The sequence below is a fragment of the Wyeomyia smithii genome, chromosome 1, assembly GCF_029784165.1.
Source record: "Wyeomyia smithii strain HCP4-BCI-WySm-NY-G18 chromosome 1, ASM2978416v1, whole genome shotgun sequence".
In the NCBI taxonomy this organism is placed as follows: domain Eukaryota; kingdom Metazoa; phylum Arthropoda; class Insecta; order Diptera; family Culicidae; genus Wyeomyia; species Wyeomyia smithii.
In genome coordinates this window covers 78,419,919-78,442,326 of record NC_073694.1, presented here as the reverse complement: position 1 = coordinate 78,442,326, position 22,408 = coordinate 78,419,919, and the positions used below count along the sequence as shown (strand labels likewise).

At 38.7% G+C, this 22,408-nt stretch overlaps 2 protein-coding genes across 6 annotated transcripts in view; one reads left to right on the top strand and one right to left on the bottom strand.

The window, feature by feature from the left end:
* Nucleotides 1-982: 982 nt before the first annotated feature.
* On the top strand, nt 983-2,832 carry LOC129718296 (rhythmically expressed gene 2 protein-like). The gene is made up of 2 exons (XM_055668934.1): nt 983-1,230; nt 1,291-2,832. Exon 2 carries the CDS (start codon nt 1,306-1,308, stop codon nt 2,095-2,097), a length of 792 nt encoding a protein of 263 aa, XP_055524909.1. The 5' UTR covers nt 983-1,230; nt 1,291-1,305; the 3' UTR covers nt 2,098-2,832.
* Nucleotides 2,037-22,408, bottom strand: part of LOC129718291 (E3 ubiquitin-protein ligase highwire) — a 71,797-nt gene continuing 51,425 nt past the window's right edge. For 2 of the 5 annotated variants that reach the window (XM_055668921.1, XM_055668924.1), the window contains exons 24-43: nt 11,758-11,980; nt 11,018-11,575; nt 10,370-10,955; nt 10,220-10,311; nt 9,713-10,138; nt 9,505-9,653; nt 9,168-9,452; nt 8,924-9,111; nt 8,717-8,866; nt 8,487-8,653; nt 7,218-8,420; nt 6,986-7,165; nt 5,718-6,035; nt 5,075-5,658; nt 4,407-5,018; nt 4,181-4,349; nt 3,471-4,123; nt 3,258-3,357; nt 2,658-2,759; nt 2,037-2,599 (exon numbers count right to left, since the gene is read on the bottom strand). In XM_055668921.1, coding sequence (XP_055524896.1) covers nt 2,318-2,599; nt 2,658-2,759; nt 3,258-3,357; nt 3,471-4,123; nt 4,181-4,349; nt 4,407-5,018; nt 5,075-5,658; nt 5,718-6,035; nt 6,986-7,165; nt 7,218-8,420; nt 8,487-8,653; nt 8,717-8,866; nt 8,924-9,111; nt 9,168-9,452; nt 9,505-9,653; nt 9,713-10,138; nt 10,220-10,311; nt 10,370-10,955; nt 11,018-11,575; nt 11,758-11,980 — 7,027 coding nt within the window. In that variant the 3' untranslated portion in view covers nt 2,037-2,317. The remainder of the gene's footprint in view (nt 2,600-2,657; nt 2,760-3,257; nt 3,358-3,470; nt 4,124-4,180; nt 4,350-4,406; nt 5,019-5,074; nt 5,659-5,717; nt 6,036-6,985; nt 7,166-7,217; nt 8,421-8,486; nt 8,654-8,716; nt 8,867-8,923; nt 9,112-9,167; nt 9,453-9,504; nt 9,654-9,712; nt 10,139-10,219; nt 10,312-10,369; nt 10,956-11,017; nt 11,576-11,757; nt 11,981-22,408) is intronic. The other 3 variants (XM_055668925.1, XM_055668922.1, XM_055668923.1) reach the window with 3 other exon arrangements.

The window sequence follows — 22,408 nt, the reverse complement described above, 5'->3', positions numbered from 1 at the left end:
TTTTATCGCATTTGTGCTACTGTACGAAAAATTCACCAATTTAATGAAAAATTACCAAATAACAAAATAAAATAAATAAAATTCAACCTGATGTTTGACACGCGAAGAACGATAATCAAAGCAAACCGATTTTGACACATTTTTTTTTATTTTGACACACACGTGTGAATGTGTTGGTGTCTTCAAAACTGCACTCTGTTTCTTGCGCGGACTGTCCGGGACAGAAAAAGGGTAGTCCGGGATAGTCCGGAAAATGTAAAAAAACAGTGATAGGACAAAGTGTAGTCCGCGGGGTAGCTACACCGCAAAAACGAAAACGACATAACAAAAAATCACCGGTGTTATCTTTCAAAACTGTGTACCTTGTGAAGAATTTCAAAAAATGATATTCGCTTATGCATGGTGAAAAACAGAACTGTATAGTTCTTGGCAACAAACGGCACAAAAACTGTGTTGCCGAAACGATAGATTTTCTCTTCGCGCGACTCTATATACCATTGACTCTGCTTCATTAAACGAGAACGATCGCTATCGACTAGTTTTGAATATCGATTGATTTCAGTTGTTGTCGTTTAATAAAGGTGCATAAAGAGTGGTTGATCGGGATATGACAGAAAAAAATGGGTACAACAATACCCATTATTGGGTTTTCGACTCTTACCGTGTATGTAATCTAATTGAACCAGTGATACCAAATGTGCATATTTGTCTGCAAAACGCAGATTTTTGAAGTCCGTGTGCAGATATTTAATGATTTGCAGTTTTTCCACGGTTTCTGCAGATTTTTGTCAAAGTCTCCTTAGATTTGCGCAGATTTTCTTAAAATGTGTGCAGCTTTAACAGACTTTTGCCTGCGCGAGCGAAATTTTTTCGGATTACGGATAGATTTTTTTTTCAGATTTCGAGCACATTTTTCCGGTTTTTCGAGCAGTTGCAGACATTTTTCAAAAACATCTGGCATCTCTGAATTGAACTAACCTTATTTTTTCGTGTCCCAAAAACGGATTTTTGGCAGAAATGTCAGCAAAAAATATATGTACATCCAAGGAATTCACAATGTGCGACTCAGAAAACGGCCTGAATTCGTTAATAAAAGTGGTTTTTGAAAAATAAAGAGAATAAATGAAAAATATAGAATACATTATGTATTACTAGTTTTTCATTTAGACGTCACAACTGTATCAAATTTCTTCACTGCAACAGCCCACGTAAAAGTTGTCTGCATGCTCAGTAAGTACTACGTTCTTGTTTGCGTAACTCCAATTCAAAATAAACCGGCTCAAATTTCAGATTTTAAAAGCAATAATGGCGATTGGTATCGGATCCAGTCGAGTTGCACAAAACTTGGGTCGCTTCAAACTGGTAACTTTCGATGTTACGGATACACTTTTAAAGTTCTCTCGTCCGCCTGAAGTCCAGTATGCCATGGCAGCCAGATTGAATGGCTGCACAGGTATAAACGAGCAAGCATTAGCCGAATGCTTCAGAACTCATTTCAAACGGATGGCTCGCAACTATCCTAATTTTGGCAAATCTTCCGGTTTTGATTGGCGCTGGTGGTGGCGATCCCTAGTGATGGACATATTCCGTGATTCACATACCCACATCGACGAGACAATGTTACGTCGCGTAGCTGACCAGCTTATAGAAAACTATAAAACGAAAGACTGTTGGACCAAAGTTTCATTGGCTAATGAAATTGTGGAAATTGCGAAAGCATGCCAAAAACACGTAGGAATAATATCCAACTTTGATCCACGACTGGGCGATATTCTGGAAGCAATGGCTTTGCCAAAAGTAGATTTCGTTCTTACCAGTTACGACGCTGACAGTCAAAAGCCGTGCTGTCGAATATTTGATCTCGCTTTAAGTAAGTGCAATACTCACGTGCTTCCTAATGAAGCACTGCACATTGGGAATACACCCAAATTAGATTACATGGAGTCAAAAAGTGCAGGTTGGTCCAGTGCGCTGGTAAATGTAACGCTAGAAGCAGAACGGGAAATTTCCTTGAACTCAGAAATTAATCCAAAGCATGTATTCAAAAATTTTGACGAGTTTATTCACGTATTAGAGTCGACAGAAGTCGCGTGGTAATTGTACAGATAGATAATTTATAATTTAGGTGAAATTGTTTTGTTCTAGAGTGTAAATAATAAATTAGTGTTTCCTAACAAAAAGCTTGATTACTAGTTATGTTAGATTTCCACATGGTTGGCTATAGAGGTATAACGCCACTAAGTAACAACAAAATATTAAATTGCATTCATTCTACCAACATTTATTCTTGTTTTAAAGTTATTGACACCATCAGCATCTAAAAAGTGTGAGCATTTCGACATATTCCACATCCAAGAGCAAATTCCTCTCCCGTGGGCGGATGAATTACGTGTAAAGGACATTCTTCACCAATGAGCTGCTTTGCTTTTGGTCCAGCGGGACACTTGGGCAGTTTATTTTTTGGAATGTTCGTCAATCGTTGAAAGTCGTCATGGCAGGTGTCACAAAAATGAGTTGTTCCAAAGCAAAAAAACACAGCCACTGAGCAGCAGTAACGGCACTTGTATTCTAGGAAATCTGTTCCATGTTTAGGGCACATCTAAGAACAAAAATGTAAACTATGGGTTACAGTTTTTTTTACATTGCCGAGATAGTACCTTTGCTTTTACTACGTCACTGCAGCCTCCACAAACCAACTCCTGTGGATTATAGTTTTCACCGAGTTCTGCGTCGCACCGCGCCTCGCCACCATAATAAGCCTAGCCGAAAACAAAAATTTACATGTTGGTACAAATAATATGCTAGTTACAACGAACTTCATAAATCAACGATCATTCATAAATGACGTAGCATTCAATGGGGGAGGGGGGGGGGGGGGTGTGCAGTTTTGTGACGAAATGTGACAAGGGGGAGATTGGTGGTCCAAGCCAAGCCACGTAGCAAATATGAAACTAACATAAAAAATGGATAATTGTTCTTTTTTATCACTGTTTTGTCTGTTTTGGATTATTATTGGAACTTTTTCGGTTTTTCTTGTTCATTTATGATATAATGTATGTTTTTGATAGTAAGATTTTAAAATTTGGCAATAAAAATTGTCATGGAAGGACGGGGGGGGGGGGGTTGTTTTAAAACTACGTAATTATCTAGAGGGGGAGCCTTACTTTGGGACGAAATGCTACGATGGGGAAGAGGGGGGGGGGGTTCCAAAAATACCTAAAAATAAGCTACGTCATTTATGCATGCTCGCTATGTACCTTTTGACATTGACTGCACACGTAATATGCATATCGTTCCATAGCGTAAGTTGCCAAATTTCGACTATCCATAGTTTTAGATATTCCTTCGTACTCCAATCTATAAGACAATATTAGTTAAAAAGAGACGATAAGAAATTGAACTAAAAGTCAAGTGCCATCATTGTAGCAATGACAAAACTTTACACACTGAATATCTTAATGTTATGGTACCTCATTAAAGCTTTTCTTTTAACATCAGCTTTTAACAAAACGATCGGTTCTAATATATCGACAAGTGCCATATGTTGTATATCCATCTTGCAAATGGGGCATTGTGAAAATCCAAAACTTATTCGCGGTCCATTCCATCGTCGAGTTAGAACTGCTTCGCAGCAATGGCAATGGAATACGTGCCCACAGTCCAGTTGAATAGATGGAGCTGATGAAAGTGCTTCAGTAAAACAAATCATACACATATCATCCGCGTCCTGCGTTAGCTTTGGTTCCTTTTCGCTTAAACTGCTTTCGTTGCCAAGACATTTTTGCTGTAAACATGGTAGACATCGTTCTTCGTTGATAATTCCGCCACACAAGTGACCGCATTGAAGAGTCTTAGTGCAAGCATTTGCTGCATACTCCTGACATTGCTGATCAACGCACACATTTCCAACTGCCAGCAGACCGGTGGTTCCGGTAATACCACAAAACCGGCATACACCAATCGTATTAGGTGGATCACATACCAGCGTATTATTACCATTCCGGAACTCTAGCATTCCTTTCAAAGTTTTAGAATCCACTAGAGCAAGTAACCAAAACAGCTTTGCACGACCGCAACTTTCATGGAGTTCTACGCGAATCGCTTCCTCCTCTTCTTTGCAAACCTACAGATTGAGTGTCGGAAAATTATGTCGATGCAAAAAGACTAATACTAATCATACCGTTCTATAATGATTCCTTGTTTTCCTATTCAGGTGCAAAAATCGATCGCAATCAGAGCATAGCGATCCACAGAGACTACAGATTATCATGGCAAACGTGACATCGTCGTCATGATTAGAACACAGCGGTCTTGATTCTGACTGCTTGGACCACTGACTTGAAGATAGTCTGAAATTATCCGTTAAATGGTTAAAAGATTTTCATTACTTGCAACAGTTGACGTACTTTTCCACATGGTCTCGATCTAGAACACAAAGACTAGCCAGAGTAAGCCATAGAGTAGGCGTAGTCATGCAGGTTTCTGGTACACGATAAACGTCAGATAAACGGGTAATATTTATGATGCATTCCGCTATGGCAGCTTTCGTAATTAGAGACCATTTCTCCGATAGTTTACCATGCGCCATATCGCGTATAAGCGACATAATATTCTCAGCTTGCTTTGAAGAAATGGTGCCACTTAGGAACCAACGGGGTTTTATAGTCGGTTCGATACGAATACCCGGTTTGCTTCTACAGCCATCGAAATCCAACGAGCATTCTTCGTTAGTTTTGTCATCGAGGAACTCCGAAGATGATGCTTCAAAACCATATGGCTCTGCCACAGGGCTTTCCTTCACATTACTACCCACGCGATCTGATTCAATATTACTTATCTGGGAGTTTGTCATTGAAAGTTTATTCAGTGTTGACTTTTCGTAATCATCAATTTTGCAAACATTCATGTATCGCCATAACTTCATCGTGGGTGGGTTTTTGTTGGAATTGTTTTTTACTTTGATCTGCACTTGTAGCGCTTTGGCTATTACAGCCAAAAATATATCCAGAATGCCACATCTAAAAGAAAAAGTGAAGGTTATTTTTTTTCTTCAAAATATTAATTTGCAATATACTTGTTCATGTTGAACGTTTCATTGTTTTGACTTAGGAGGTTAAAATCCGTTTCAGGCACTTTTTCGACTGCTAAAAGTTCACAAAGTGTTTCTGGTGAAATCTCAGGTAGAATACGTCGTATTAATGCAGTAACTTGGCGTTGCACACGATCACTACCTGTATGAAGTAATGAAAAAAGATCCTTCAACAAACCGTGTTGGTGAGAAAGGTAGGATCGTCCAACAGCGCTTCCAGATAGTGCCAACACCATACTTAACATTTCGAAGCAGTACGTGTCATTCAACTTTAGATTGTCTTCGAAATCAGTCTCATTGTCTGCACTACACAGGACATTATGCTCCCATTCTTCACGTGACCGCAACGCTTCCTTCTGGATGGCGTGCACGATGTGTACAATAATCTGCTTTTGCAAGTGACTTAACTTGCTGCGACTGAAAAGAATACCAACCATGTGCTCACGCAGATCCAGTGATTCCGTCGATGACGATATCACCGTCGATTCATTAATTTTGGATGAAGTCGGTGTGTTTGGACCACCATAGTTGTAATTTTTGCTACTTTCCAATATTAGTTTACCAAATACCTGAAAGATGGATTGTTAAAGTTAATACAGCTTCTTATGATATGTTTGTATAAATTTACCTGGCCAGTTAATAACCGAAATACACGTAACGTTTCTGTTTCGCAATTTTTCTGCTGAATGTAGGTCGCATTGGTCATTTTCAGGTTGTTTCTGAGTTGTGCTACTTTATCATCAGCACTGTAACCTAGCAGTTTGATTTGCCGCACTCTTAAGGTAGCTTCCGGACCGCGAAACTCTAGACGATAATGAGTGCATTCATCATCGGTAATAGGGGAAGATATCCAGCAGCATGCTAATGGATCTACATCAATCGTTTTCTGCAACGTAGTTTCACCAAATGAGCTTCCTCCATATACCAGAATACTGGACACTTTGCTCTGTAACAAAAGAATAAAAAAGCATTCGATTGAATTGCTAAAATAAAGTGAACTTATATATGTAACACGCAGAGTTGGAAATCGGTAAGTTTGTACTCGTCCGCTTAACTGTTTAAAATTATTTGCGACCATTTTTTACAAGTTAGATTATAGAGGCCACAGATTGGAACTTTTACAAAAAAGTTGTTTGATCTGTACGCACTACCTGAATTATACTAGAACAATTTTTTGCATCTTAATAAAATCTACGATAGTGCTGTAGAGCACCACTGAGCTCTTTATTCGTTTAAACGTAACTAAAGAACAGATGTGCACACGGAATGTGGCAAATTTCATCCCATAATCATTTCGTGTTTATTTGTTCTTCTAGTGTCAGCTGTATATGGTGAACACTGAAATATTACAAAATATTTGTTTCGCTTTTTATCCTAAAACCTTTATATAAAACTCAGAGCAACTTTGTACTGAAAAGATGATAGCAATTCAAGAATTTGAAACATGATTTTTTGACATGATTTTTTCTCTATGTGACGACAAATTATTGCGACCGAAAGCATTGATTCATTTGCCGGTTGTTTGCTGTAGCATAAGTGACATACTTATCAATAATTTGTGCTTGTGTGCATGCTTTTACCATACTGCTTTACTTTACCGATGTTCTCGGCAGTATCGTCAATTCCAATGCTCTGGTAAGGACAATTATACGTTCCCCTAGTCTAAATTATTTTGTCAAGAGGAAGTTTTCAAAGTATTGCTGTAGAATTTAGCAAAAGAGGTTTGAGGGAAAGCATGAGAATAGAAATGGTTAACTTCATAATTAGTAAATATTTCGAATGACTACTTGCGCCTATAGGTTTATGATGCTGTAGCTAGTGCAATCATAGACAAAGATGATTTAGTGTTCAAGTTTCACATGGACTGTTTAATTCCATCTAAAAAGATCTACTTACCCCGATATCACGACTGTTATCAATGTGCACATAAATTATTCTACAATGATAATTTGTGCGGTTCATAGTGAGCTCGATAATTTTTGGTTTATTACGATCTTCCTCATCACTCTCCCAGAATGTTTCTGTCGAATTGTCGATTAGTGAATTCGCCAAAGCTGGCCGCGAGGATACGATTAGCTGAAAATAAATGTTAATAAATGTTATTTTTGTATTAGAATTTTATATTTACATCAAATATGTCCGTAATATCGTGAAGTAAGCTGATCTTTATACAATCCTCTGAGTAGGGATCAATTGGATTTGAAGAGGAGTTTAACATCGCCATTGAAGGAATTAAATTTTCTTCATTCTGTTCCTCCGATTTTGACAGTATTTTTGAAATATTTCCAAACACATGCGATCGGTGCAAAAACTGGTGGTCTGACTGTTTGAACTTGAGCCCAAAGCATTGTATAGCAGTTTTTTGTAGCGATGATCCTGAGGGTAGCAATAATGTTAGATCTGCAATCGTTTGTAGAAGATAATGCAAACTTTGAGATAGAGTTTGCGATAGAGGACCGTTGAATTGATTTGATCCCGGATGTTCAAGGCCTAAAACACCTTCGTCCAATTTTGGTTCGTCCTCGTTGTCATGAGTTGCAAATGATAAAGAGGAAATGAACCACCACATAATATCATGCAAACCGATTGGTTGCGTGACAGACCTCAAAAGCCAGTTTAACGCTTGTAAACTGTAAATGTTACATACTGTCTTGCGAAGATTGCGTGTCATTAGATGTCGCAATTTTTTCAAATCATGCTTTTCCAACATGAACGTCATCGACGGCCTGTTTAAAAGAGATAAGGCACCTACTTGTGCATCTATCTTGTAAGCCGAATTTAAGCTATCCGACCCAATGACGATCTCTGATTTCTCATTCGAATTTTCAATTTTTGCGCTATTGTCACGAGCATTATTGTGATATAACTCTAGAAATTCTGAGAAATTGATGTCCTCAGGCCGTTTTCCATTCGTCATCAAAGCTGATCGTGGAGTGGTTTGAATATTGTTTTTGTCATTTATCTTATTATTAACTTTGTGTTTGTTTTTATTCGTAGGAGTAGAATCTTTCGAAAAATTGTTATTTAATAAGTATTCTGGAACTAGTTTCTGTAAATTAATGGATGGATAGTTCAGAAGGTTTGAGTCTCCACTTGTGCATGTGCATTGCTTTTTACGTCTCAGAACAACATTGCCTGTAGTTTCAGGTTTTGCACCATTTTCTATTTTATGCTGAAGATTAAAATCGTTGCCAGTTTTGTTCTGAGGTGTATGCCAGCCTTGACCCATCGAAAAACTGCGATGAACTTTACTAGTCGAAGGAATTGCAGGAGATCCTTGGATATTTTTTCCATATGAGTCTGTCATCTCCATTGAAGTATTGTCGAACACCTGGTGGGAAAATGTTTCATTTAAGTACATAATAGGAAAACCTGAGCCAAAAACAAAATTTATTACCTTTAAGTCGTAGGCATGCATAGCGTTCATATTAATACCAAACATGTCGTACGTAATATCATTGTTGTTTTTAGCTCCTAACGTTTCCATACATGATAACATTTCGGGTGGTGGCCACATCAGTTCTGAAGAAGTGTCACATGAAATTCGACTAATTTCTTTTTTTACTGTAATACGAAAAAGTGTAATAAGAAGTACACTCTAGTATAAATATTTAGCATTAAGCAAACCTCCTCCATTCCAATTTATGTTTTTTTCATCGAAATAATAACTTGAATCATACGAATCATTCAAGTCAACATTTGTATATCTACTGTTAGACGGCTGCTCTTGTATACCTATTGCTTCCACTGTCCCGTTAGATGGCTTGTTGATTAGACCTAAAAATAATGTGGAAAATATGCTACCAATTCGAAATAATACAGTGGTATAGTCACCACCATTATATGAATTCAGCTCAAGCAGAAAAAAAGAGTTTTCCTTCATTATAGTGAACAACTCGGAAGGTATAGTGGACTCAGCTCCAAAACCGAACATGATATTAGTGCCTCCTTCTGTTTTAAGTCCGGTATTACTTCCATCATTATAATTAACATTATTTGTTACTTTGGCAGAGTTAACATATCTGAAACAAGGTTCAGTGGAATAAATACATTAGCAATAAAAATTTATATTCGTTACTTTTGCCGACATTTTTCGCACATCAGATACCAGCTTGAAACTCCTTGGCCACCATCACCACAGTTACCAGCCCATCCTTCACAGTAAACACCTATTGAATTATAACCTTTCCCTTTGGCATATTTGCCACAACCGGGATGCACAATTCGCATATGATACGTTACTGGAATTGGTAAGAATACATCGCACAACTCGCACCAACAGCCATCTTCAACTTTTTTCTGGCTCACTCCTTTGGCGTTTTGCGCTTTTTCCTCGCCAGATTTGTTTGTTTTCAATGAGCTACTGATTAAGATTTTATTATATGTTTAAATTATATACAACCTATAATACTTACAAATCATTTTCTTTATCATTAGAATTTGTTTCAACAAGATGAATAAAATTACAGCAAAGTTGATCCCAAACGTACACTAAACATCGTAGTGCAGGAGGAAGGGCACTGGGTTGGGGGAACTCTCCGTCCCTGGATGTAACGATGTCAGCCTGAAGAAGGAATAATTAAGCCATTATGTTATAACTAAATTTTTAAACAATAAACTTACATTCCTGTTCCGTAACTTTCGATTATGGACGCAACAGTTTCCAATTTTAGCCAAAGTTTCCAGCGTCGAGGGCCGAATGTTTAAATAAGTTCCAGCGTTCGATATTTCCACTGAATGTCTTTGCAGTACTTTCTGCTCTCTTGTCAAAAGACGTTCGTGAGGATTTCCTACTGGCATATTTTCGCTTTCCTTTTTCGATATACTAGGATGAAATTTGAGAAACGATGCACAAGCCATTGCATCATGTACTAATCCTTCATGCCAGAGAAACGCCGAGAATACGGCTCGCAACGTTTCAGCTATAGAAGGCGAGAGTGCTCGTTTGGGCAACTCTTTCGATTCAATTTTTAGAGATTTATTAAACGATATGCTGGGTGTATATGTACCATCCTGCTGAGAGGTTGAGTTTTCAATAGACTTACGTTCCTGCAAAATTGAAAAATTGGTCAAAAAGCATGTCGGTAGATTGCGGAATAGGTAAATAGAATTTATTTCTTATCATCTCACTTCAGGGTTCTCTTCTGTTTTCGAAACTTCTTTGTTCGGTAAGTGTTTGGACGTATCCGATTTTGTACTACTGGAAGAATCACATCGTCGCACTGCAACGAATAAAGGGTTTTATTTCTGCAAATTGATCTAACGCATAAATAAAAATACATGAAAACATTTCCGGACTGACACTTCTACTGCGATCGAATGACCGATTACCGTTACTCCTGGGCTCGAAGGTTTCATTTTTACGCTTTTTGGGCGACTCGCTCTCCTCAAAACTGTCTCCCTTCAACCATTTTTGCAACGCTTGCATCTTTTTGGCCCCGTCACCGACAACACCAGCGATAGCTGCACCGATATTACTTTGGTTCAGATTGCCGATATTTATGTTCGGTGCATTAACGGAGTTTTCTTCGGCAGTTTCCGTGATCTGCAGAAGCTTAACGGTTGCCAATTGCTCATCATTTGTTGACGAAGCCTCGTCAGCAGGACGATCCGTCTTCATAAAATCAAAATAATCAATGGTATTCTCATTTTCTTCATTAGCATCAGAAGTTGTAGGACTGCTTTGATCTACCTGTTCCATCAAAGCTTTGGTTGAGCTCGACTCCAAAATCGGGTGCAACAAAGTTTTTCCCAAATGCTGATTGTATTGTAAACACCAAGCTTCAGTAGGAAACCAGCTCGAGGTGCAATGTTCGCGAATTGATTCGGTTGATAGTCGAACCCACAGGCCATCATCGTTCTCCATCTGGAACAGGGATTGCTGTTATTAAATTTTATCTTTGGCACAGAATTTTGTAAAATCTTTACCTCGTCTATATAGGACACTATGCCATTCAATTTGACGATTCCGATTTGATCCGACTGCAAAGTTGGATGTAATCGAACTCGCAAACCAGCAGAGTTTTTTGCAATAAACTTTCTCAGCTTGGTTGGTGGCTGTACTTTTTTCAATGTAGTTTCCTGCGATAAAGGCGGCAAACCAGCATCTATTACATCTACCCGATAAATTTCTTCCACACAAACGCCATCAATTGTTATAGTTAGACTGTAGTTTCCTGGTACATTCGGTGTCCAAAATACACCATAAGTGTTATTACCCAGATCGTTTGCGGTAAGAATTTCTGTGGTTTTATTCTGTATCGTATTACAATAGCGCAATTCTTCAAATGAGTACGGTTGGAATGGCTTCATAGCCGTGATGGCTTTAAGGCAGCTCTTTTCCTTTTCTTTAAAAGTACATTCATAACTCATTTTAGGTGGCAGGGCAGCACTTCCCAGATAAAGTGAATCATAACGAGACTTCATATGCAGTTTTCTATTGTTTTCGGAAAGTATGTTGCTGCCAAGAGAGGCCTTTACTTCGATCTAAGATACGATGGTTTAGTTATCATTCATTAGGGGTCTTCACCTCGAGCTCGTATCGAAATACACAGCCGTAAACTGCGTATCTTCCAGTACTCGTCAAGAGAGGTGATTATTTTTTACGGTTGGGTATTTGTATACGAGCTCGACATGAATACCCATATTATTTGACTCGAAAGAGTTACCTTTATTCCCGGTACGAAAATTTCGTCTCCATATTGATCCCTTGTTTCAATAATAAAATGGGAAGGCCAACCGCAACGAAGTGGCTCTTGAGACATTTTTATTTCACATTTGTTTGGATCTAAGCGAGATTCCGGTTGCAGCCATGCCGCCAACCTTGCACCAGGAGACCCTGCCGCCACATAAATGAAGTCCTTCAGAAATTGTTTCTCGTAACTTTGTTCTCTGTAAATATAAAATTTGAATGTGAATACAGTATGAATATTTGAATCAAAGTAATGCGTTGTGTAAGGAACCAATCTAACGGATTCATTATGTTAACTTTGCGTTGTAATTAAAAAATATATATGTATTTACGTTTTATTTGGGTTAGAAAGTAAGCCTATAAAAAACCTAAGACCACGTCTTCTTTCATCCTATGAGGAATTGATAATCAAGGTTTTGGGTCCAAGGGGTGTTGTGTTATTGGTACAAACAAGGGGTGAAATATAAGTCCGACAGGCAGCTAGTTTATCATCTTTAATAAAAAAAAATCTTCAACATAAAATAAATATATAATGAGAACCAAGCCATTCAACTTCGCCTTATCGAAGTTTGAGATAATGATACAGAATAATATACCTATAAGTTCAAAAATCGGTATATTTTCAAACAGAAACATTTGAAGAAAATGCTGATTGAATACCAAAGCCAACCAAAAAAAAAACTTTTTGTCTTTCTCGATCTAATAAATAATATCTTACATAATCATTGGGAATCAACAACAAACACTTCGTCCGCGTTTTGCAATAAATGAAACTCTCTGATGCATTCGTGATAATGTTTGATATTAAGATATGTTTCATTCACCCGGTTCTCGCTATCACATTGCCTGTCACCTGTACTTGCGTCGCTGCTCGTGCACGTGAAGAAGTGGATCCTAGATGTTAAATCATCGCAGGATAGATTTTGCCACACTGACTAACTATTTACTGGACTTCGACTGGGAAAGCTTGTATGCGTGCACTGACGTTGACGATTTGACTGACCGATTCTGCAATATAATTGTTGAGTGGATGCATTCCATCTTGCCTCTTGTGAAGCGTCCTAATTCACCTGCTTGGGGTACTCTTCGGTTGCGTGAACTGAAACGACTACGGAATAGCTCTCAGCGCAGGTATCGTCGACTGAGACAGCGCTAATGAAGAGCAATTTCAAGCGTTACTCTGATGAGTACCGTCATCTGAATAGCACACTTTAAAAGTCCTCTGTGTTACGGGTGCAGACTGACCTTCGAAGGAACCCGAGAAGCTTTTGGAACTTCGTTAACTCCAAAAGAGAATGCTCTTCCGTACCCACGAATGTACATTTAGATAGTGATGAGGCAACATCGGAACCTGAGTCATGTGAGCTGTTCTCAAAGTTTTTTGCTTCCGTTTTTTGCTGAAAGAGTTGCTTCCGATCACGAAGCTCAACTAGCGGCATCGGATGTTCCCTCCTGTTTAGTTGACTTAAGCACCTTTACAATTACGACCGATATGGTATTGGCTGCCGCTAAAAAAATGAGAGGGTCATATTCGGCTGTTTCTGATGGAATTCCTGCTGTTGTTTTTAGTCGTTGTGCCACCGCTCTTGCAGTTCCGTTATGCTACATTTTCAACAAGTCTTTTGCTCAAGGAAATTTTCCTGCTGTTTAGAAGCAGTCGCTGATGTTTCCCGTGCTTAAATCCGGTGACCGGCAAAACGTTCGAAACTATCGTGGCATTACTAGCCTTTCTGCTGGGTCTAAAATGTTCGAGATCATAGTAAGTGGTTACATGCTTTCCCGCACTAAGCACTATATCTCCACCACTCAGCATGGATTTATGCCGGGCCGCTCTGTTTGCACCAATTTATTAGAGTTCACTTCATCGTGTATTTCGCAGATGGAACAGAAAGCCCTTGTTACTTGCACTTTTGCAATGACGTGTCACTGCTGCTAGGTGACGGCTGCAAGCTGATTTATGCAGATGATTTGAAATTGTTTTTGGAAGTTCGGACTATTTAGGACTGCCGCCGTTTACAAGAATTTTGAATGTGTTTTCCTACTGGGGTCGAAAGAACTGGCTCGTGGTTAGTTCTAAATGCGAAGTTATAACTTTCCATCGTATCCTAAAACCGATTCTCTTCGACTATCGCATCGACGGTTTGGAACTGAAGAGGATCGATCATGTAAAGGACCTTGGTGTTCTACTTGACAGTTAACTTACATTCCACCTGCATTACGCTACGATGATTTCAAAAGCTACACGCCAGCTCGGCTACATTTATAAAGTCGCCCGCGATTTCAAAGATCCACACTGCTTAAAGGCCCTGTACTGTTCATTAGTACGTGCACTGATTGAGAATCGTAACCTGGTTTGGTTTCCCTATCAGCTAACTTGGAACCTACGGATTGAGCGCATCCAGAAACGATTCGTCCGCATTGCATTACGGGAGCTTCCTTGGCGTGATCCCGCTAACTTACCACCGTATCCAGACCGATGCCGCTTGATTGGTATGGATACTCTCGAGCACCGCCGGAGATTGCATCAAGCAGTGTTCATAGCCTAACTCCTCTGTGGAGAAATCGACTCACCGAAGCTTTTGTCTTTTGTGCACTTTAGAGCTTCACAACGCGCTTTGCGTTCAATTGGATTTCTGAAGACCCCATACCATCGTATATCGTTTAGCTATAATGAGCCCATCACCGCCTGTATTCGAACTTTTATTCGTGTTGAACATCTATTCAACTTCAACGAACCCTTGGATAAATTCGTGCAGAAAGTAAAAAGAACGAACATTTTATAAACTTGACACTCAAACAATGTTATATTTATTAAGACTCGGGTCAGATAAATTATAGGAAATAAATAAATAAATAAATAAATGTTGGTAGGATGCCCAAATGCGTGCAGAATCAATCAGAGGTCATACGCATGACTCTTGCAAGATCATTGGTGATGTTTTCCGGTGATACTTATGTGAATTCAAAACATTCATCAAATTAACGGTTTACTAACTATGAGTAATGCAGAGATTGATGAACTTTGACAGTGAGAAATGGCATGCTGTTTTAAGCCCGATACTTTTGATTATTATTTTGCAATTTGCAGTCGTGCTGGACAAATCATATATTCACCAGCATAAAAATTCAAGTCTAGGTCTTCTGTAATGCATAGAAACGACGAACTGTTTACTTTTTGTTAACGTGTTTAGCTTAGGTTGGAGTTTTTGACCAATCACTATTAAACTTCTAGGTAAATTCAAACAACTGAGAGATCATTAAAATAATGAAAATATTTACTTTACAGAGTAATAGCCCTTTTTGCAAATTATGAACATACAGGGTAGTCAATAAATTCGAATAAAACTTTTCATCGTTGTGTAGATGCGCACCATGTGCATTCTGTGTATTGATATTGCTGCCCATTGACCAACATCATCCGCCGTTGAAAATGCCGTTCCTGTTCAACAAACGAGCCGAGTTGACGATCGGAATCCATTTTGCAGTGAGCGCATTCTGAATTTTGGTAAGATTGATAACGGCGAGTTACGTGGATACCTCTCTACTGTTGACTGGGATTGCCTAAATGCTTTCCAGAATGTCAATGATATGGCTGCCAGTTTCTGTTCGATTGTTCAGCAATGGTTGCAAATACCACATTATATCTAACTAATGGTAGCAGTGGTCATAAGCTCCTATAGGAAAAAAAATGGTTGCAAATGAACTTTCCATCAAAGAGACGGCCGTTTTCGACTGCCTGGGACACTCCACTTCTACGTGAACTTAAACGCGAAAGAAATGCTTGCCAACGAAAACATCGCGTACTACGATCTTCTTACAGCAAAATTAGTTTCCAACGCGGCAACAACGCGTATCGAAAACTAAACTCGGCTTTATGCAAGGCTCATGTCATGAGAATGCAGATTACCTTCCGACGTAACCCGAAAAGTTTCTGGAAATTTGTTAACAGTAAACGAATAAATTCTACGGTGCCGTGCAACGTGGTATTGAATGATGTTGGTGCAAAATTTTCTGCCGAATCTCGCAAGCTCTTTGCTAATTTTTTTGCATCGGTGTTCGTCGAAACTCCTGCTCGGAGCTGTGTCTGCTGTGTCAGACGTTCCTCTGGACTGCACGAATCTGACTTCGCGTATGGTTAATTCTGCAATGATTATTTCCGCGAAAAGCCTAAGAGTTCACTTTCCGAGACCTGACGGTGTACCGTCGGTAGTGTTCTGTTGCTGTGCTGTTGATTTTGCTACGCCACTCGCAGCCATTTTCACCCGCTCGCTCAACGATACTGTTGGCCAAACTGTCTCATCTTGAATCTTCTTCGAGACTGGTATTCTTACGGAGTGCCCCAAGGATCCAATACTATCATTCAACTACCCCTACATCTCGATAATTGCCAGGGCCAATCGACAAATTGGTTTTATTTCGAAAATTGCCAAAGGCTTCAATTATTCAATTTTTGAGACCGCTCGTATTGTCTAACATCCTGTAGATACGTGCTGGATCGATGGGATTGAAGGCGTTCAGAAAAGATTTATCTCGCTGGGCCTACGTCACCTACCTTGGCGAAATCCTCTAGTTCTTCCTGAATACGAAAACCGATGCAGACTTTTGAACATGGACACACTTGAAAAAAGGCGTGAAATTCGTCGCGAAGTTGCTCGTTGGATAAATTGACTCCCCTCGACTACTTTCCATGCTGGATACTTGCGTGGCTCAACGCCCTCCCCGGTACCGATCACTGTTGCAGGAAAGATTCCACTGCACTACCTATGCTTATGATGCGGTGATACTTTTTATGATCTGGACTTTCATGCTTGTGGACGATCTCTTCGACCTCAGTGAAACTTCTAGTCGTTTTAGAAATAAGATTTCACGTTCGGCAATTATGTACTTTTTTTTTAATCATTAAGGCACTTCTCCTGTCAGATTAAATACAGACAATTACAAATTGGTGTTAGCTTCAGCCTCATATATAGGCTAACCGACGTACCATGTGTCGACTTGCTGTCATTTGTTGTTTGTTTACTGCGCACGATAAAGGAGTATCGCGACGTTGTAATTAAGTAGTTTCGCAACAAACAGGTCAGAAATTTCTGAAGAGAAACTTTTTGTCTTACACCAGCCGAGCAATGTCCAAAACGACTACTGTAGGCGCCGACGTTGATCAGCATCTCTCGTTCCACACAAACATCTCGTGGTTCATCTAGTAAAACGTGAAAATCAACGCCGCAAGGTTCTGAAAAAGGTAGTGGCCCGGCACTTCGGGACCTCTACGGGAAGGATCATTACGTCTTTCTACAGGACGGTTCAAGACTTTTATGTCTTGTCGTACATGCTGGCCAAGCAGAACGAACATAAAGTGAGAATTATGGACCAATTTGAGAAGCCCATTTCTAAAACCTGAAACGAAGACTTGGTACGTATCGGATGTGATTCTTTTAAAAAACGTCTCAAGCTCGTCGTACATCTCATAGGAAGGGGGTCCCTAGGCAACATGTCGTAAAGGTTCTCAATGAAGAACGTCTCAATAAAAATTGATTCAGAAAAAAATATCTTGTATTTCCATTTCTCTAACACATTTTTAAAGTGTATTAGAATTGATTGAACACCCTGTAATATAGCTATACAGTGGAATTGCGATTTTTTCATGCTTAAAAAAACAATTTCCGGTAAATCTTGCAAAACTTTGGATTCGAGGAAATAATGGAGTTTAGTGTTTTTTGTTGCATAGCATTGAAATCTAACGAAAAATACTAAATTTCATCATTTTACCAAGTCCACAGTTACGTTGGATTCACTGGAGGATGCTTTTTTGACCGTGATAAAATCGAAATTCTACTGTACATACATGTTTCTTTTATTTTTTAGTCTTATTCGGATAACGAAATTAAAGCAAAATGTAAGCTGCTAGTGTTTTTTAAGGTGATTTTATTGAGCGTGGTTTAGTGAGAATTTTGCTTTCATTTATCTCTTTTTCTTTTATATAATTTTGTTGAAAGCGGTAGCTTTTTATTTAATAAATTAATAGCAAACCCGGCAACCTTCGCCTTGCCCGTTTTTCTTATTTAAAATAATTTTGAACATTCCAAATTGACTGATTTATTGCGATATGTTTAAAGTTCCAGAAACCGGAAATCGTCATCTTGGATTTCAAAATTGCAAGTGAAGTTAAATTCTGGTCTCTGGACGTCATTATGGTTCCGGAAATATTTATATTGCATGGTATTTGGCTGTTTTCCAGACACCGGAAGTCGCCATCTTATAATTAAAAATGGTGTTTATGGTCATGTTCAGCTGTTTTTCAGAAACAGAAAGCTTCCAACTTAAATTAAAATATGGCGTCTGGAGTCGATTTTTGGCTCCTGTGCATCATTCGGATCATTTTAGGCTGTTTTCCGGAAAACATGAGTGAAATATTTGTTGAAATTGTCCGGGAGACCTTCCCTCCCTTCCAGAGTTCGGCGAAGTGCCAAACCACCATAGAAATTTATGTTCGATGTCCCCTACTTTGAGAAGAGGGAGGGGTATCGAACCTCCACGATTTTTTTTTTGCTCCAAAAAACCTCCACATGCCTAATTTGGTTTTATTAACTTGATTAGTTCTTGAGTTGTAAAAAAAATTGTGTATCATTTGCATGGGAGTCCTCTCTTTCAGAAGAGGGAGGGGTGTCGAACCATCATGAAATTTTTTCTTGCTCTCGAAAATCTTAACATGCCGAATTTGGTTGTACACTGAAGTCGCTTTTTACACGGGGGATACGTGCCGCGTAAAAAAATCGCGTAAATTCCGGAATCCGCGTAAAAAAACCTGCGTTAATTCTTCAATCCGAGTGAAAAGAAACCGAAATCCACACAAAAAATACCGCGTAAATTCCGGAATCCACGTAAAAAACCGCATAAATTCCGGAATCCGCGTAAAAAAAGCCGTGTAAAAAAACCCGCGTAAAAAGCGACCTTAGTGCATTTGCTTCATTGGTTCTGAAGTTGTGCGAAACTTGTATTTCATTTGCATTTGAGCGTCCCTTCCAGAAAAGAGAGGGTGTCGAACCACCGATGAAATAGTTTTTGGCTTTAAAAACTCTAACATGCCGAATTCGGTTCCATTCTCTTGATTAGTTCTCGAGATGTGCAGAATTTCATGTTTCATTTGTATGAGACTCATCCCTTCTAGAATAGAGATGGGTCTTGAACTATCTTAGTAACCTTTCCCAGGCCCTAAAACCCCTATTTACAATAGTTCACGCCGATCGGTTCAGTAGTTTCCGAGCCAATTTGGATCCGATAGACGACAGACAGACAGACAGGACTGCATTTTTATATGCTTAGATAAATTAGATGAAAATCAATAAATAGCAAAATAAGTCAAATCGTGAGCGCTATCAAATTTAACGCCTGGCCGTATACATAGCAGATGTTAACAAAAATTATAAACAGAGAAGAAACCAGTATGATGATAAATTGCATTTGAGCAAAGTCAAGTCAAATTTCCTGGAAATACGCCAAAAAATATACGAATGAAACTTTGCACATGTATTTGGCATAGCAGACTGTGTATTTTTCAGAGATGGAAACATTTTTTAGACTCGAGAGTAATTTTCTAAAAGGACTTATGCATTTTGTCAAAGGTTTTATTCAAATTATTGAGTCAGAAACCGTTGGTTTTAAAGAAAAACTGACCGAGAGTATATATTGTAGTATACTGTATTGTGAAGAATTTATAATGCCTTGTAAAAACATACACAAAAAAAAATTCTTTATTAAAGAAAATTTAATGTAAACAATAAATTTTACCAAAAACAAGAGTTGTATTTTTGAAGTAGAATACTTCTCTCAGGAAGTTCGGCTTCATAGGGATGTGAAATGAAAATCTAATACCGAAAAAAGTGAAAAACATGTCCAATTTCAAATTCTAATAAATCGGTTAGTTTTCGATGGATTTCCTTCGTTTTTGCAGCAATCGATTAGAAAATCTTCCAAGATTCCTACCAAATGCAGGAAATTGCAATTTTATTATTCGAACTATTGTACTATTGAAAATTGTCAAGCCTTGTCAAAACACAAAATTCGACCTCTGATTGGTCGTTTTACGATTGCTTTCCCAAGCAAGGTCGACATAGTTATACACCTAGTAAATTTCAATGCATTATTTGGCCTATATAAGAGCCTGCATCTGCCTAAACCAGTCATAGCTGCAGCGGATATCGGCAGCGACAGGGGCAGCATCATCAGCTGCGGTAGGTGCAGTGGTACCTACTCCATCAAAAAATTGTCTTGTGTGGCGGCAGCAGCAGCCATAGTGGCAGGACAACTGGTGTAGCGGCGGGGCCAGCTGATGTGATGCAGCGGCACTTTCTCTAGTGAAAAGCTGCCTTAGTGCGATAGCAGACGGCATCAGTAGTAGGTGGATCAGCCGGCATTTTCTGCTGGCATTCAGAATATGTGAGGCGTCAAATTTTCAATGTGAAAAAAGCGTTATGCTGTGTTATCAGAAAGATACCTTCTTCCCACTGTCAAGGAGAGCATCAAAAAGCAATCAGTATCATATCCAATTAAAAATATATACAACATATTGTCCTTTTCAGGATAGTTATAAATTCCTAATTGAAGAGATAACATTTTCTCATTTAAGTGTTAAAACGGTTATAAATTTGACAAAACCCTATGTCTCAGAATGTACTGAATCTTCTTTTCTTTTTGTTCAGCAATTATGCAACAACACCCAACAGCTTTTGCTATCTGCTTCCAAACGAAACTAAAACGCCTAACCAAACCTTGAAAATTGTCAAGCATTGATTATGCAATGTATTTGTTTAAAAATGGTCAATCCGTGTTGAAACACAGATTCCGATTGATCTGATTGGTCGTTTGATGATTGCTCTTCCTAACACAGTCGACGGAATTACAGACCTAGTAAATTGGAAATGCATTATTTGGACTATATAAGAGCATGCATCTGCCAGAACCATTTATAGTACTTTTTGACATGGACCGAGATGGTCTTTACTCAGCAGCAAAGGAAGCGGATAGCAGCAACATTGATAGCTGCAGCGGATATCGGCAGCGACACGGGCAGTATCATCAGCTGCGGTGCAGTGGCACCTACTTCATCAAAAAGAAGATGCCTTTGTGTAGTAGCAGCAGCCGTAATGGCAGGGCCAGCTGGTGCAGTAGCACTTCCTCTAGTAAAAAGCTACCTTCGTACGGTAGCGGGCAGCACCAGTTGTAGGTACATCAGCCGGCGCTCCCTCCAGTGAAAAGCTCTGCCATATTTTGGCAACACACAACCTTTTTATGAATGCTGGCTATCGATCTACTGGCTGTGTCTAGTTTTTAGTGTGAAAACAGCTTTCCACTGTTGTCCGTGTGGCTTGAACCCCGCTTTCGGGGTATCACAAAGATGTGATAAACATTTCATCAGATATTAAATTGAACAACTGAAATTCGAAGAACACAATTTTTCAAGAGGTAATATTTTCTCGTTTTGCGCTATAATCCAAAGTTAATTATCTTTATCTACGTGCATACTCTGACTGCTACTACGTGTTTGCGCCGCTTAGTGTTTGGCTACGGTTATGCAGAACGCAAATGACGGCGCGATGTGATTCGGCAAGACGAAATGTGTTGAAATGTTTAGCTCTACTTCGCCGTAAAAAGAGCTGTACATTTCACCACGACAAGGCGAACCGCATCGCGCCGTCATTCGCGTTCTGCATAACCGTAGCCTTTGTTCCGTTCCTGTTTAATGATGTCGTATTAAGTGTGCATATTACAATTCGGTAGCACTTCAACTTCTCATTTGCGCAACATTTTAAAAATATTCAATAAACTTCATTTAAAATATCGAACAAAGAGAAATTATAATACTGCCAATGAAAGGTCAACGTTAATTTACTAAAAAAAAATGACTGACACGCAAGCAGCCGGGTTATCTTTCTTGTAAAAGTAAGCAACTTTTGAATGAAAATCCAGGATGGAGAAAAATATATCTAATTTCAAAAATTTTCAAAATAGTTGTGTTTCAATGATTTAAAACAATTTAGTGGTCATTTCAAATCGAAAAGCATACAATAATTAACTTCATGAAGGCATCCGTTTCAAATTTATTTTCAATTCAAGTTGAGAAAATCAGAAAATAAACACTAAATTATACAGTAAATCAAAAACGGATTGTATTTGAATAAAACCTATATTAAAATTCATACGTTCTTTTATAAAATTACTCTCGAGTCTAAAATAATTTCTCATTCTGTGGAAAATACTTAGCTACACCAAATGCGTGTGCAAAGTTTCATTCAAATTAAAAATGGTTGATATTCGGTCATAGGTCATTTGGCGTAATTTTGATCATTTCCGAAAAAATAAAGGTAATTTTCAAACAACCATTTCCTCCATGTCATGGTTTTAAAATAGTTGTATATGCGTCAGATTTAACTGATGCAGTAAAATGGGTTCCTCGCACGAACGTTGTACCAAAAAAAAAAACAACTCAACTACACAAGTGCATAATACAAATACAGAAACAGATACCAGGCTACGGTAATACGTACAATGAAGTCCATTCATTATTTTTAACATTTTCATAGATACAACCTCCAATTCAGTGCGGTCATGATTTTTTAGATTTTGATGAGATT

Coding starts and splice junctions, on each gene's coding strand:
- LOC129718296 (XM_055668934.1), top strand. CDS start 1,306: ATGGCGATTGGTATCGGATCCAGTCGAGTTGCACAAAACTTGGGTCGC.